General features: G+C 44.2%; 1 protein-coding gene and 1 long non-coding RNA gene across 2 annotated transcripts in view; both read right to left on the bottom strand.

Annotated features, from left to right (window-relative positions):
• The window catches only part of LOC106893806 (proton-associated sugar transporter A-like), a 35,016-nt gene extending 21,653 nt beyond the window's left edge, over positions 1-13,363 (bottom strand). Inside the window, exons 1-2 of the mRNA XM_014952031.1 lie at positions 13,218-13,363; positions 11,840-12,042 (exon numbers count right to left, since the gene is read on the bottom strand). Of these exons, the coding sequence (XP_014807517.1) occupies positions 11,840-11,871 (32 nt within the window). The 5' untranslated portion in view covers positions 11,872-12,042; positions 13,218-13,363. The remainder of the gene's footprint in view (positions 1-11,839; positions 12,043-13,217) is intronic.
• Positions 13,364-13,391: 28 nt separating this feature from the next.
• The window catches only part of LOC106893824, a 19,287-nt gene continuing 17,783 nt past the window's right edge, over positions 13,392-14,895 (bottom strand). The window contains exon 6 of the long non-coding RNA XR_001413168.1: positions 13,392-13,533. This is a non-coding gene — a long non-coding RNA (uncharacterized LOC106893824). The remainder of the gene's footprint in view (positions 13,534-14,895) is intronic.

The following is a 14,895-nucleotide window of genomic DNA, read 5'->3' as shown; positions in this document are numbered from 1 at the left end:
AAACGGCCTCCCCCCCCTCCTCACCCCCCTCCCACCTCGCCTCAGGAGCGGGGCTGAGGGGCGGGAACGCGCCCGCCCAGCCCCACCGCCCGGTTACCGCGTCCCCGGCGGCGGACACGGAGGCGGGGGCGCGCTCCGCTCCCCCGAATCCCCCCCCCCGAAGGGTCTCGGCGCCGCCGGGGGTGCCCAGGACAAGCCCTGGAGGCCAGGGCAGGGGAGAGTCGGGCCCCCTCACGGTAAAGGGCCCCCCCCGGCCCCTGCTACCGGCAGCAGCTCTCGGGGCAGGCAGCCACCAGCTGCCGAACCATCCTGTCGAAGGGCAGAGAGTGGTTTGGATCGGAGGGGGCTGTGGAAAATGAGTAAAGTTTTGCTTCAGCTAATTGATATATCCTTGTTAGTGTGTCAGTGCTAGCAAAGAAGTCTTAGGGATAGTAGAGTCTAATCAATTGTATCCAATTAATCCCCAGAAATGCCCTTGGTCTGTCAAAGAATCCTTCTTCGCAGAGCATTATCAAGGTGAAGAGAAACAGACTGGAACACAGGAACCCAGAGGGCAGGAGAGTATCAATAAGGCCCAAGAAACCAGTCTTGGACAAGAAATGCCCTTGGTCTGTCAAAGAATCCTTCTTCGCAGAGCATTATCAAGGTGAAGAGAAACAGACTGGAACACAGGAACCCAGAGGGCAGGAGAGTATCAATAAGGCCCAAGAAACCAGTCTTGGACAGTCAATCTGCCAAGTAGATGGTAGCAAAGACTGTGAAATAACGTGTAGCATAATCAACTAATCAAAGGCGTGTTTAGGATAATGATTACGTAGAATAGGCGTGTGTGCACCTTATATGGGGAAAAAAGTGCAAACTAAACCTGTAATAAGTCAGGCGGTCGGGAAGAATGTGAGCTCTGACTTCTCAGCCCATGAGAAGAGAGACAGAAACCCAGGCGGCCGGGATAAGGGTATAAAATACCTGAAAGCTGAAAGATCAGCGTGCATCTATTTTTGGTGCACCCGATTCAGCGCTGTTTCATATTAATAATTTTATTTTTTTTTTAACTTTTGCTTCGGTGACTTTGTCCTCTTTAAATTCTAAGATGTGAGTTGGTGTTTCTCACAGGACGGTCCCCTGGCCCAGCCTCCCCTGTGACGCGCGGGGATGTCACCGTTTCCACAGACTTATCCCTGGAATCACAGGGGAAGGGGATTGTGACAGTAAGATTTTTAAGCCAGGGCAGAGATAGTGTTTGACAGGCCATAGATAACGCTGCACTCTTCTCTCTGCTAATTATGTGGTAGGTTAGTGCAACCACAACACCCGAAAAAGATGCCAAAGAGCACTGTTGGAGGCAGGTGGGGCTCAGCTCATATAAAAGCCAACAAGAAATGGTGAGAAATGAAGGTACTCTTGCAGCACACAAGGACAGGCACAAGAGACCACTGAACATGGTCATCTCCCCAGATTCCCTGTCACCCGATCTGTGCTGTTTCAAGTGGTTTATATCAATTTTGCCTTTATATTGCTCAAGAATCATTCCTCACTGTTTCTGTAATCCAACAGCAGTGTAAAAGAACCTATTTACAACACCAAGGGTTGTTCACTCACCACACAACAACATACGTAGGGCAGAAGGGTGTTTGCATTGGTCTAAATTAAAGTGGGACTGTGTTTCTCACAAATGTTCTTCCTCAAAACCACATCATAAACAGCACCATCAACAGTCACAGCAAAACTTTTCCCTTTACTGCTTTCTAAGACAGGGCCCTGTGTAAGTGCATTGCTCCCAAAGTGACCCTAATACACATGCCTAATTCTGCCAGACTAGGCAAAACTGAGCAAGAAACTTGTCAAGCATCAGCACTGGTGCTCTCAGCTATTTGATCCAGTTCACCTTGGCCCACATAAAAATGCTGATGCAGATAAACTAAACACAGGTGGGAGAGTCAGTCTGATGTTAGAGGCATCTTTGAGTAATGGAATCACCCAAAAAACCCACCTATTTGCCCCAAACAACATGTGTACTTTTGCTGCCACGTCAGACACTGTTGGAGGCTTCTACCAAAGATGCTGCAGGTTCCTCATTTGACATACAATCTATCCCCCAGCCTTGGCAGATTTGAGGCAATTTTTGGTCCTGAGATGTCCCTCACCAGTCTGTGCTGATCTCTTGCTCTCAGGTCCCCAGATACAGGACTTGGCAGAGCCTACATCAGCCCAGCCTTGCCACACATGACTTCTCCGTGCCGATGCCAGATGGCTGTCACCACAACAGGATGCTGTGTCTCCTCCTGCCAGAGGGTCTCATCCACAATACAGCAGCCACTGCTCCATTTGCTGCCCATTGGGAGAACAAACTGGTTTTAGAAGCCATGTTCTTAATGAATTGATTAAAACTATTAATGTGGCTCTGGAAGAAAACCATCGTGTTCTCTTTCAAAGCCACAGGCCGATGGTATCCCTTTTATTTACAAGCCTCCAATGCCACAGCCTCCAGAAAGATTCTTCCTTCTGAGTAGCAAAGAAAAAAAAAAAAGAAAAAAAAGATTTGCAACCCTAAGGATGAAGGGCAGGAACAGGGGAAGGTCCAGCCAGGTGCCACAGCTGGCAGGAGAACATGGGCAGGCAGGTCTGCTGCCTGCCAAAGGAGTCAGAGAGGTGAGGAAAGTGATGGCAGCTGCTGCACAACTGGTTGCTGCCTTCTTTGCTCAAGCCCCAGAGTCAGCCATCCCTGTGGTGTCCCCAGTGAGAACACAGCACAACCACCAGCCTCTGTCCCACCCACAATCCATGTGCTGGAAAGATCTGCAAACACTGAGCAGACAAACAGCCCCGTTCCTTGTCATTGAGGGTTACTTTTTGTTCCACCTGGGCATAGAGAGTAGGTTACGCTATTAATGCAGCAGGCAGTTGTGCCCATTGTATACAATCATTTGTTCCCTGTAAACATGTTTGAGACATTAAACTAATGTTTATTCTGTGTTCAATTAAATAAAATTGTCTGCTCAGAACTTGCAAGGATTAACTTCTACACCATTTAGCCCAGTTTTTCCACTTGAGACGGTGGGACAAGGCACTCTACTCCTTCCCAGGGCAACAACAATGGAGAGAACGAAAGCAATTGCTGCTGTGCATTCATCTATCAGCATCCTTTGGGCTTTAGACAAAACAGAAACCACAAATCTCCTCTCCTCTCTGAGCCTTCACATAAATTGTTGTTGAAATGTAAAGATACTCGTTTACTTTGTACTAATTCAACCCAACAGTGTTCAAAAGAGTAAGTTTTGGTGATGAATACCTACTGCTATGAATCTGTGCTGTTCCCTCCTACCTCCTCTGGGTGCAGGATGTTTTGCATTCACTGAACTCTTGTTAAGTCTTTCCACGAACCAGCTTCTGACAGCGTATTCATCTCTCTGCTCATTTACAGCTTCATGTTAGGCTCGTTGTTTCATTTGCCAGCAGACCTCATTATTTGCCTCTCTTAGATTAGTACCGTTCCTCCGTTTCTTGGAAACCTCTCTTGCTATCCTCATAATCCTTTTCTCCGAGGTAAACAGTAGCTCCAGTTGAGTGAAATTCTGTGCAAGCCACCGACAGAGGGTACGTTGTTCTCTCTTGTAGAACGGGGTTTGGGTTCTGTGATGTTGGGTGTTCCTTTTTCTTTTTTTTGTCTTAAAATTCATTTTAAAACATCTTTCTGTTAAATTCAGGGGCTCCGTGATGTCATTCAGTGATCTACCTGGAACCAACAGCTTCTTTTCCAAACCTGACTTGATTCTTTTTACTTACACAAGCAAAGTAGTTGAGCAAAAACTATGCTGGCAAACATCTTTCAGTTAAATTCAGGGGCTCCGTGATGTCATTCAGTGATCTAACTGGAACCAGCAGCTTCTTTTCCAAGCCTGACTTGATTCTTTTTGGGGGAGATACAAAGTCTGTACCAAACAGACACGCCATGAAATTTCTTCTGTGCTCAGTGGCTGGTGCTTCAGAACACCCGAAGGGGACATGAATCCTGAAGCAAAGATTAATTTACACTCAATGACCCTGAGGGAGAGGCCCCATGAGCGACCAAGATTTTATGTCTCTGAAGGGTCTTACACGTGCTCTCTGCCACCCATCCTCCACTTCCTACAGGACAGCAGACAGCCTGCACTTACACAAGCAAAGTAGTCGAGCAAAAACTATACTGGCAGAGATCACACATGACCCCTCTTCCTTCAGAAAGACCATGAACGTGCACCTTCTGCTGTGTTTCTGTGGGAGATGGTGGGCATGGCTGCAGAGAGCTCCTCAGAACAAATCGTACAGGCTTGGATAGCAGTACAGCTTGGTTGCCATTGATACAAAAGGGTTGCCTTGCCTATATTGTAAGGAAACCTCAGAAACTGTATTCCCTTCTGGAGACACAAGGCATGGAGAAGGCTCTCAAATGAAGTGACCTGTTTTTTTTTTTCTTTTGGAATTTAGCAGAATTCACTTCATTTAAAAGGCGCAAAAGGTGCTTAGGTTGGAGTATTTCAGTTTGTCCCCTCCTGAGCTCCACAACAAAGGAGGTGGCACAGCAGGGCAGCAGGTGAGAAAATCCAGAGCAGTGTAGGTTACAGAAGAATTATTGCCAAGCCTATCTCAAGTCAGTTTGCACAATTTCCAAGTCAGTGATGCCGTCACATGCTGAACAACTTTCCTTTCCATAGCATAGAAAAGACTAAAGCTTCCCTGTAGCCAGAATGAAACACTGCATATTTCTTGCTCTCTAGGAGGAAAAAGTCTAGCTTAATCTGTCATTTTTGACCACCCCAACCTGGCAGTAACATGGAAAGAACTAAATATCCTTCTTTTCCTAGTCCACATTGAAGTGACAAGTTAATTATTGTCCATGCATTAAAGTCTTTCAAAAGGAAAAACAAAAAAGCCTTTGTCTTGTTTGGAAGAATGAGATTCAGGATTGCAGGGGCCAGGGCGGGAGGAGCAGGGGGGTGGAGAGGAGATGTGGGAGGGTGTTGGGGTGCCACTCCTTATGAGTTAATTATTAAACAGGAAGGTTAGATTAAAGAAAGCACTCAGAATTTATGAAAAAGCTGAGACTCCTACCCATTTGTTGCCAATGTTTAGCTCTCATTGAAAGAGTGATGTGACTGGGTTAGCTCTGATGCTTCAGGCCTTAGTACCATAGCTGACCTGGCAGATCCATTGCCAGTGATATTATACAGCCTGCACGCTTTTCCACACTTGGTGCTTTCATAGTTTGAGAGAGATAGAGATGTATACAGGCATGGTGACTTTCTAAGGTTCTTTCAAGCTGTATAGGATTTAGTACCATGGATTCAAGACATTTGTCTGATATAAATTAAAGAAATGTTGGGTGAGTTTTCAAAGAGAAACCACCCTCTTAGTGAAGAGCCTTTTATGTCCCATCTGAACTTCCCCTGACTCAGCTTCATTCCATTTTCTCGTGTCCTATTGCTGGTTACCACTGCAGTTACCTTGGTGAATGCAGCCATTCATCACACAGGATGAAGCACTCTCTAAATCCCAACTGCCCTTACTCCTTCCACAATCCACTTTTCCAGGTCATTTCTAGAGCCGACGCCAGTTTGCCCTCTTCCCTTGCGCTCCCTTCCTGTACATGTATTCCAGGTACACAAAAGCTTTCGCTCCTTTGCTAAATCCAAAAGAAACTCTGCTTTCCACAACATCTACGACATCAGTTGAGGAAGTAAATTTATATTTCTGTAAATGCCCAGTCATGCTTGTAAGGTCTATGGGCTATGGTATTGAACATGGTGCAAACACAGTGTAAGACAGAAAAAATGAAGTAAGTTCAAACAAGGTGAGGTGCATTTCAATTATATGTTCTTAATGCTTCTATGGTAAGAGGAGCTTACCACATAAATTACACCGCCCTAACATCCTTACATGTCAACTGAGTAGGCGTAAGGAAGTCGGTGGGAGGCTAATACAATGTAAGAACATAAAAAAGTCTCATATATGCCAGTTTGCACACCACCTTCATATCTGGCCCTTAAGCATATTGTCATATGACTTTAATAGCCCAGATAAATCAGTTCCTGAACCTGGATTCACCAAACACCTACACTGGCTATATTAATGGATGCAATTAAACATTTAAAAGACTACTTGGATTTTTACTTAAAAGATGGAAAAGCACAACCAACAAAAAAACAAAACAAAATGAAAACCACACAGGCAAAACACCACCAGGAAGGAAACCCAGTATTTTGCTGCAGAATGAATAGCAATGGTAACAGCAGTGATCCATTTGCATTAAAATTGAGTTGTCAACTTGTTGAGAAAATAAATTCAACATAGTGAACTACTATACAAGATAAGAATGTGCCTTTTTAAAGAAACAAGTATGCATGTTCTGACAACTGCTGTCCGCACTTTGTATGTCTGCACTTGCGTAGATATAACAAAGTACAAAAGGAAATTGAGTCTGTTCCAATCTACCCTATTCTTTTCGAGTGCAAGGTTGAGGCCACGCTCCTGAAACAATCCATTAAGAAGTATCTCCAAGATGCCCCCTGACAAGTGTGCCAGGCAACTACAACACACAACATTGTACATAGATCTCTAATAATAGGAAGAGACAGAAATGCCCCCACTATTGACAAAAACACAAAGACAGATCAGCCTTGGACCGTAACTCAAACCATTTTGTAAAAGAGGTTGAAACTTTTTTTTTTTTTTAAACCAGCAAAGTCTTTAGTAAAGAACCAATTTGGTTTTAGAAAAACTGTAATGCTGTCATGGTACAAATGAAATGTCAGTAATCTATCAGCCTAGTCTACTGTTGCTATATCAAATGAAACCCAGAATGCTGTGGCCCCTTCTCAAACCTTAAAGGATAATTATACAGAAAGGAAAAAAACAAGTCACAAATGTCACACTTCACTGACACCATTGAAGTGTTGTGCAGTAACAGCCCAATAGTTTTTCTTCCATGGGCTTGCACTCATTTGACTCATGTTTCAATTCAGATGTGCCATTTCCACAATAGCAGTGTGCATGCATTTAGTCATTTGCTTTCCTGAGCTCTGCGGAGTGACTTCTCAGTGATCATTCCTATTCGCTTCTGCAGGACAAACTAGTGGTGCCCTCAAAATAATATGAGGACATTTACCCAGCTCCTGCCCTGTCCAGACCAGACAATGACCCCCTCAGTGGCTGGTGTATCTCCAACAGTGAAAACCCAACAGAGGTTGGGTTCAGAGACCTGGTTCAGAGAATTAGTCACTAGGGGGCACTTACAGAATCCAGAAGATTGAACACACACTTGGTCTCAGAAGCCTACAGTCCTACAAACAGTTTAAAGAGTCCAAATGATGAGTCCTGTGTTTATTTCCTAACCAGCTCCTAGGATCAACACTTCAAGATACCGAAACAGGGAAATAATTTTATTTATGAAGATCTTTATCATCATCTGTTTTTCCAGCAACTGAATGAAAGAAGGTGCGGAAAACTATCCTCTGAGGCACCACACATGCTAGGCTACATTGACCATGCAATTCCAGACAAAAGCTGAACAAAAGAGTTAACTGCAGGCACGTAAGATACATACCATGCAAGATATTGGTTCTCTGTGTTGTTTGGTGCAGCTCTGGGGAAAGAGGTGCAGGAAGACACAAAGCAGTGTGGCAAACTCACTGAAGCACAGTATTTCATTTCATTGTGATGCCTCACGTGGACTATGCATTTCACAAGAGACAAGGACGTGATTATGCCCCAAAGACCCTGCAGGTTTTTTTCTGGATGTGACAAACCACAGAAAGATGACAAGTTATAGGTCAGGAAAGCAGGAGCAAGAATCCTGGACACAGGAACTTGTGGTTACCCAGAGCAGGCACGAGCTACATGTATTTTAGAACCAAACTCACTTTTCATTTAAAGATAGAGCATAAACAGAAATTACTGTCATCCCTGCTATGTTACCCGAACAGCTCAATTCCTTGCTTCTCATATTAATTGTGAGCTGCCAGTAGGTCCTGTCATTAGTAAGATCAAAGTTTTCCTGGCTACCGGATGTCTTCTTTCTGTGATTCAGTGCACTTCTGATCTTCAACAGGAGAAGGAAAGCAGAACTCACATGATGGGTGAGCCCTGGAAAACCTCAAATTGCTACTTTTGTCCTCAAAGTGCTACTTTTGTGAAGGCAAAGGGCAGGGTTACACCAGGAAAGGCCAGGACCATCATTGTACCAAGGGCTGGGAAGACGTGGCTGGGTGAAGGACCACACAGAGAGCAGGCCATGGTGCCTGGCTGCTGGCCAGCATGGTGAATGGTGGCCCAGGGAGGCTGCCATACAGCATCACCCTTGGCTGGAGAGGTGGCAGAGGACACCAAAGTGGGGCTGCGTTGGCAGGGGCTCAGGCTGGCAGAGACAAGGTGACAGAGACAGGGTGCTGGGAGCTCAGAGAAGACAAGCTGCATGGCAGCAGAGCCATGGTACGTGGTGGGCACTGCAGGAAAGCTGGAGGCGTGCCTGCCTCTTGCTAAGCCTTCATTAAAACTTTGGTTTATAAACTGGCTCTCTACCTTGTCTAAATTGGCTTTGGAAGCCTATGGGAAGTACTGCCCCACTTCCCTGTGTTTACCATAGGGGAAATGAGAAACCACCAGGTCCCTGGGGCTAATTACTTTCTTCAAAACCAAGCATTGCTCTATGTTTCTGACTCAGTGCAGCATGCAATTTTCTGCTGAGATTGTATCTATATCGCATTACAGGATGAGTTGCAATAGCACTCGATGTTAATTGCAGTGCACAGACTGCTCCCTTCTCTCCTTTATACCAGTTATCAAGAAAAACCAGAAAGTCTACTTCTGCTGGTTTTAATTTAGCCTCTTCCATCCTTACAGCGCGCCTGTCAGACAGGAGAGGCAGGGGCCGTCATCCCCTTTCTGCCTGAAAGAATCTGGAGTTGTCAGAACAAGGCAGAGACTGTAGGGATGTCTACGTGCCACCCCAAACAATCAGTTACCTTAGGGAGACAGATGGATGTTGGGGTGAGGTATGGCCACTCGCCGTGAACAGATACAGACAGCTGTTTTAATATTCCTGGATGGCCACAAAGCCTCTCCGACAGCCTTCCTTGCCTCTCAAAACCTCCGAGGCAAGGAAAAGGACACCCCTATGCCACTCTCAGAGCCTGGCAGCCTCTTTCAGGGCCTCTGTCTGCCTAAAACACCAAAGCAGCCCTCAAAACACCAGAGGACAGCCACGCACGGACTTCTGCAGAGTGCAGAAACAAGCAGGGACCGTGCATTCTGACTTGACAAGCATATATGGCTCCACAGATTCTCCTACAGGAACAAATTTGAGAACATTTGCTGGGTAAGCAGTACAATTTACCTTTCCCTGGAGCGTGGTCAAATGGATAAGGGCTTTTAGTGTCTTATCATTATTTTGTTTCCATCCTAAATGTCTGTCTCTGAGAGCACCGTTCCATCACCCCGCCATGTCGGAAACAAACATTTCTATGATACAAGTCATTTGCTAGCCTATCATCTCCCCCTCCCCTTCTGTCAACTGGGATTTCTGTAACTTCCAGGTGTTAACGAGCCATTGATAACTACCACTTGCTCTGCGTCATATGTACAAAAGGAAACGATAGGGACTTGTATAGCACTCAACACTTTCAATGTAGCGTATGAAAAACATCTGAAGAAAACTGATTAATCAGTATACTGGGAAGCAATACCTGCGGGACCAGCATGGAGGCCTTTGGAGATCTTCTAGTGAGATCTTTAAACACAACCTTCTACTAAAACAACAAGAAGGCAGCCACACTAGATCAGATAGCAGTCCTGTCTCCAACAGGGGCTATTAGCAGACACTTGGTCGCTGCTATTCACAAGCCTGATTTTTGCTTCTACTGGTCTAAATAGATTATTCACTTTGGTATTCAATTTGTTGAGTGTTTTCAGGTAAGTCAAAGTGCTCTATTTCCTTTCTTCTGTTTTCTTACCCTTTGATTAAAGGCCCTTTCCCTGCTTGGCAGATCATTCCCAAGACATTTCCTGCTCTCCCTCATCAGCAATAAAGAAACTTCTTTTACTAGAGTTCAGCCTGCAACAGTGATGTTTGCAGCCTGGAGCAGCCCTGGGGTTAGCCTGCAATTTCTTAGGAGAGAGGAGGAAAAGAAAAAAAAAAAAGGACAAGAAAAAGAAAAGAGAGGAGAGGAACAGAACATTCTGTCAAATAAATATTTGCTAATGCTCTTGAGCAAGAGCAATGGAACCGGTAGCAAACAGTAACCCAGATTAACTATCTGCTAGGGCAAATACACAGTATGCAAAGGTTCCCTGTGCACTGTTTAGATGGCATTTCTGTGTTGAGCCTGATACACTGACATATTAATTGATCTCTCCCACAAGAGCCATGACCTTTGGATACAAAATTGGAGGTCAGGCCTCAAAGTAATCTAATTAATCTCCTGCGTGGTAGAATAAAAACAGGCTTGCTGTTAGTTTGACTTCTCTGCTTTTTTTTTTTTTCCTCTCCCGTGAGGAATATGTGGTTTCTGCAGGTACACAGTTACTCAGTTTCTCAGTAATATTATCAACATTTTGCGTGCAGGATTAACAGAGCTTGTCAAGAATCCATGGGTTTGGTCCTACATGAAAGTTTAGTGCAACTTCTAGGTCAGCTTTACGTCTGAAGACCGAGCATGAAGGAATCAGTAAATGAGTAATTGTTTCCTCTCTTCTGAGGCTGAGCCACACAGAGGCGTTCCCCAGGAATGGGTCTGATCACAGCCCTGGAATATCTTAACCACCAGGGAGCATTTTCCCTTCTAGGCCTGTTACAGATGAAAACAACACTGGAGCCTGAGTCTGGCTGTGGGGTCCACAACTGAAAGATTGCATTGAAAAACCTGGGGTAAAGAATGGCAGAAATTATTTACAAGATGGAAAATTTCTGCGGTAATCTAATTAAAGAATTCTATCTGTTGAATTCCTGAATAAGACACTGAGCAAGGGCTCCTAAAATACCTGGTCCAACCAAGGGCTGAAAATTAAAGCTAAACAAATCCAAATGACAAGTCAAATACATGTATTTCAGGGTTAGAAGAGATGAACCAGGAACTTCATGTATACATTCTCCCAAACAGAAGAGATAAGCCAAGGCTAGTCTCTCCCTCAGCCTTAAGGCATACGGGATCACACTGAGTCTGGACATCCCCTCAGAATTACCTTCCCTTGGAATTCCAAGAGGGCAGAAACACATAGACTCAATTTTAAGACCTCCTGTATTCTCAATAAAGGGCAAGGAAACTACCTATTTTAACTTGCAGAGTCAATCTTCATGACCTTTTGCAACATCCCCTTTAATTTAGAGTCAAACCCTTCTACCAAGCCAAAAGAGACTTTCTCTCTCTCTCTCTCTCCCCTCTATTCTAATATGGTCTGAGATTATGTGCTCAGACCAACACACAGAACACTTGCCCTGGCAGCAAAGCAGATCTATCCAGCAGCAGCATTTTCTCCATTATACCCCTGTCTAACATGACTGCAGAAGTTTGTCCCAGTGAGCACGTTGCACCCTTTTCAGTCCTCCATTCTAGGGTTTCAGGTTTCCCTGTGTTTTCTATTGCAACAGCATTTCTAATGCCCCATCCTGTACCTGTTTAATAATGACAGCATTGCTGTGGACAGGTGTGCTTTAGCATTATCAATCTTGCAGCTAGAACAATAATTTGTGTATTAGTAGTTCTGTACAGGAAGGAGGAGCTAGAATTCTGACGTGCTTTTATTACCATGATTATTACATATATCACTCCCAGAATTGCCAAACTGGACAGCTGGCATAGAAAAACATTACCTCTCTACGATGTTCTCAGGAAACACATGCATCTTAGATTGCCTCCACTGATCATACAGAATGGATCTTCAGCCAGATCATTATCTTTGTTACTCTTCACCAAAATGGAATTTGCTTCCTTTTGCCAAATTCTGTATAAACCCACCAGCACTTGGGCACTGCCTTGCTTTGCACACTCCTTCGTAGAGGTGAAATGGACACCACTGAAAAGAAAGGGTTTTTTCATGCTTGTGTTAGCTCAGCCACAGCAACAAACTCCTGACAGGAGTCTTCCAAGAACGGAGGAGTTAGGAAGGGAAGCTCTATTAAATGGACTGTCCACTTTCACAGTTTAACCTTAGAAACCTCAACTGTCACCTTCTTCTATGGTCAGCTGAGAGAAGTCATGAACCCGATGTCAGCTGCCATCTGTGTCAGAACAGCAGCTGACCTCTGTTTTGCACAGCACGCACCTATATGGCAACACACACCTTACATCATAGTCAGGGAAACTAAAAGGAGTCAGATTGCTAAATCCATCCACTGTGTGGATGAGATTTTTACTTCCATCACCTGATAATTTAATTGCTCAATTAGCTCCACCTGAATGCCTTGGCTGTGGTTGAGGAATGTTCCCTTGCAGGTCACAGTAAATCAGAAGACAGGAGGCAACTAAGCAATGCAAAGGTAACTGATTCCTCTACAGCAAACCAAGTGCATCACCCAACTGTATTTTCTCTCCCAATCTGCTCCTTGCACGAGTGTTTTAGAGACGGAACAGGCACCAGACAAATAAAAGACCATAATACTCTGATCAAAAGCCAGGATGATAGGAAGCCTCCTCTACGTGCTTTAATTCCAAAACTTTCTCAGCCAATTCAACCCTAGCTTGGACATTTCCTTTTGTATTTCTGAAATTCCATTACATGCCTAATTTAGGGAACAGGATAATCTCCTCATTGATGAGGACTTGCAGGTCACAGTAAATCAGAAGACAGGAGGCAACTAAGCAATGCAAAGGTAACTGATTCCTCTACAGCAAACCAAGTGCATCACCCAACTGTATTTTCTCTCCCAATCTGCTCCTTGCACGAGTGTTTTAGAGACGGAACAGGCACCAGACAAATAAAAGACCATAATACTCTGATCAAAAGCCAGGATGATAGGAAGCCTCCTCTACGTGCTTTAATTCCAAAACTTTCTCAGCCAATTCAACCCTAGCTTGGACATTTCCTTTTGTATTTCTGAAATTCCATTACATGCCTAATTTAGGGAACAGGATAATCTCCTCATTGATGAGGACTTTGAAACATCTACTGCATCACTCAACATTATACCTCTTGGCTAAAGGAAAGCAATAGTAAGTGGAAAAAAAAAAGGCCATTAAAGTGGGACTTACTGATCACCCTGGAGCAGACTGACATCAGTGGGGCAGACTGAGGGCCTGTGGGTGTGACTCTTGTGCATTGATGGACCATAGCACGGAGGGTTTCGGTTGCAATGAACATGGCCTGGACAACTGGATGGACTTTGTAACAATATTTTTATACTAAGTGGGACTTACTGATCACCCTGGAGCAGACTGACATCAGTGGGGCAGACTGAGGGCCTGTGGGTGTGACTCTTGTGCATTGATGGACCATAGCACGGAGGGTTTCGGTTGCAATGAACGTGGCCCGGACAACTGGATGGACTTCATAACAATATTTTTATACCTAATGAGACAATAATTACTTCTGCTGCAGGAGCAACTCTTCAATATATTGCAAGCACCTAGATCACAGGAAACTAATTGTATCACAGCATTCAAAGAAATCAAAGAGCATGTGGTTACCAGAGAAATCTCTATGAGCAATACATTGGCTACTATGTAGGAAGGGCCTGGCTCTGAATTAATGCATTTGACACACAATTCCATTCTAAAGGGTTCTTACCCTGCACTCTACACCAGAGTGCATGCTTCTGCTCACCTATAAACTCACCACCAAATCTGATTCACTGATCCCTTCCTCTGGATAGGTACTGGCACTTGACCTCTTTCCCTCACAGCTTGAAAGTGACTTCAAGCATTTTCTGGATAGAGGCTTCCCCAGACTCCTATTTCTGGATCACACCAATCCTAGGCTACACTGGAAGAAAAAGTATCATATGGACAGAGACTCAGTTTGAACAAAACAACTGGCATTCACTCTGCTACCTTTGAGGCCGAATTTTAAACAATATTAGTAAATACACTTTCTCCATGTGTTTAAGGCATTATTCCTGCCAAAGCATAATCCAATAAATCATTACTGTAGGTCCTGCTGTGAAATATGATCATAACCTGCACATCATTTAGCAGTGTATAGTCTGTGTCTAATATAGTCCCTTTCCTGTCTCTCTCCCATCTGTATTTCTGTAACACCAGTTTTACTAACGATCATCACTGGAGACAGGACATAAATTTTCATTTGTGAAACCAGCATGAGCAAAGACCAGGAAAGCATGTCAGAATAAATGAGAACTCTCCAGGGTACAGAACCATAAAGAAAATCAAGAGGCCAAGAGGTGAGAAGGGGGGTCATTACTGCAGCAAACTACACATACCTTAATCATGCCCTCTTTCATCTGGTGGGTCGCATCAGAACACAAAATGAAGCTACACCAGGCAAGTTCATAGCATTCTCCCACTGCTGCCCATGTCAAAACTCGAGCGCTCCTGTATAATTAATGAAATCATGTTGGTTTCTTTATTTTATGTATTATTTATAAGTTAGGAGGCAAAAATTTCCATTAAAAAGAATTTTTAAGTTAGGGAGATAGGAGAGTCTCTATTAGTGGAGACTTTTAAGATCATCTGCCAGGATGCTTGAGAGCAGGTTAGGGTTATTAGATCCTGCCTTGGGCCAAGGAGATGAAATAGAGGAACTCTGTGACCTTGCAAGGTCTTTTCTAGCTTTTCCTGGAACCATTCAGTGAAAACGGCCTGGAAAAGCAGCAAACTAAAAACTGGTAAAAGAGACACTTCTGGTATGTGCTTAGCAGTGGAAGCAAAAAAAAAAAACAAAACACACACCCCACCCCCCCAAAACCAAACC

This window comes from Calidris pugnax, unplaced genomic scaffold, assembly GCF_001431845.1.
Source record: "Calidris pugnax isolate Ruff unplaced genomic scaffold, ASM143184v1 scaffold161, whole genome shotgun sequence".
NCBI lineage: Eukaryota > Metazoa > Chordata > Aves > Charadriiformes > Scolopacidae > Calidris > Calidris pugnax.
This window is presented reverse-complemented; position numbering and strand designations above follow the sequence as displayed.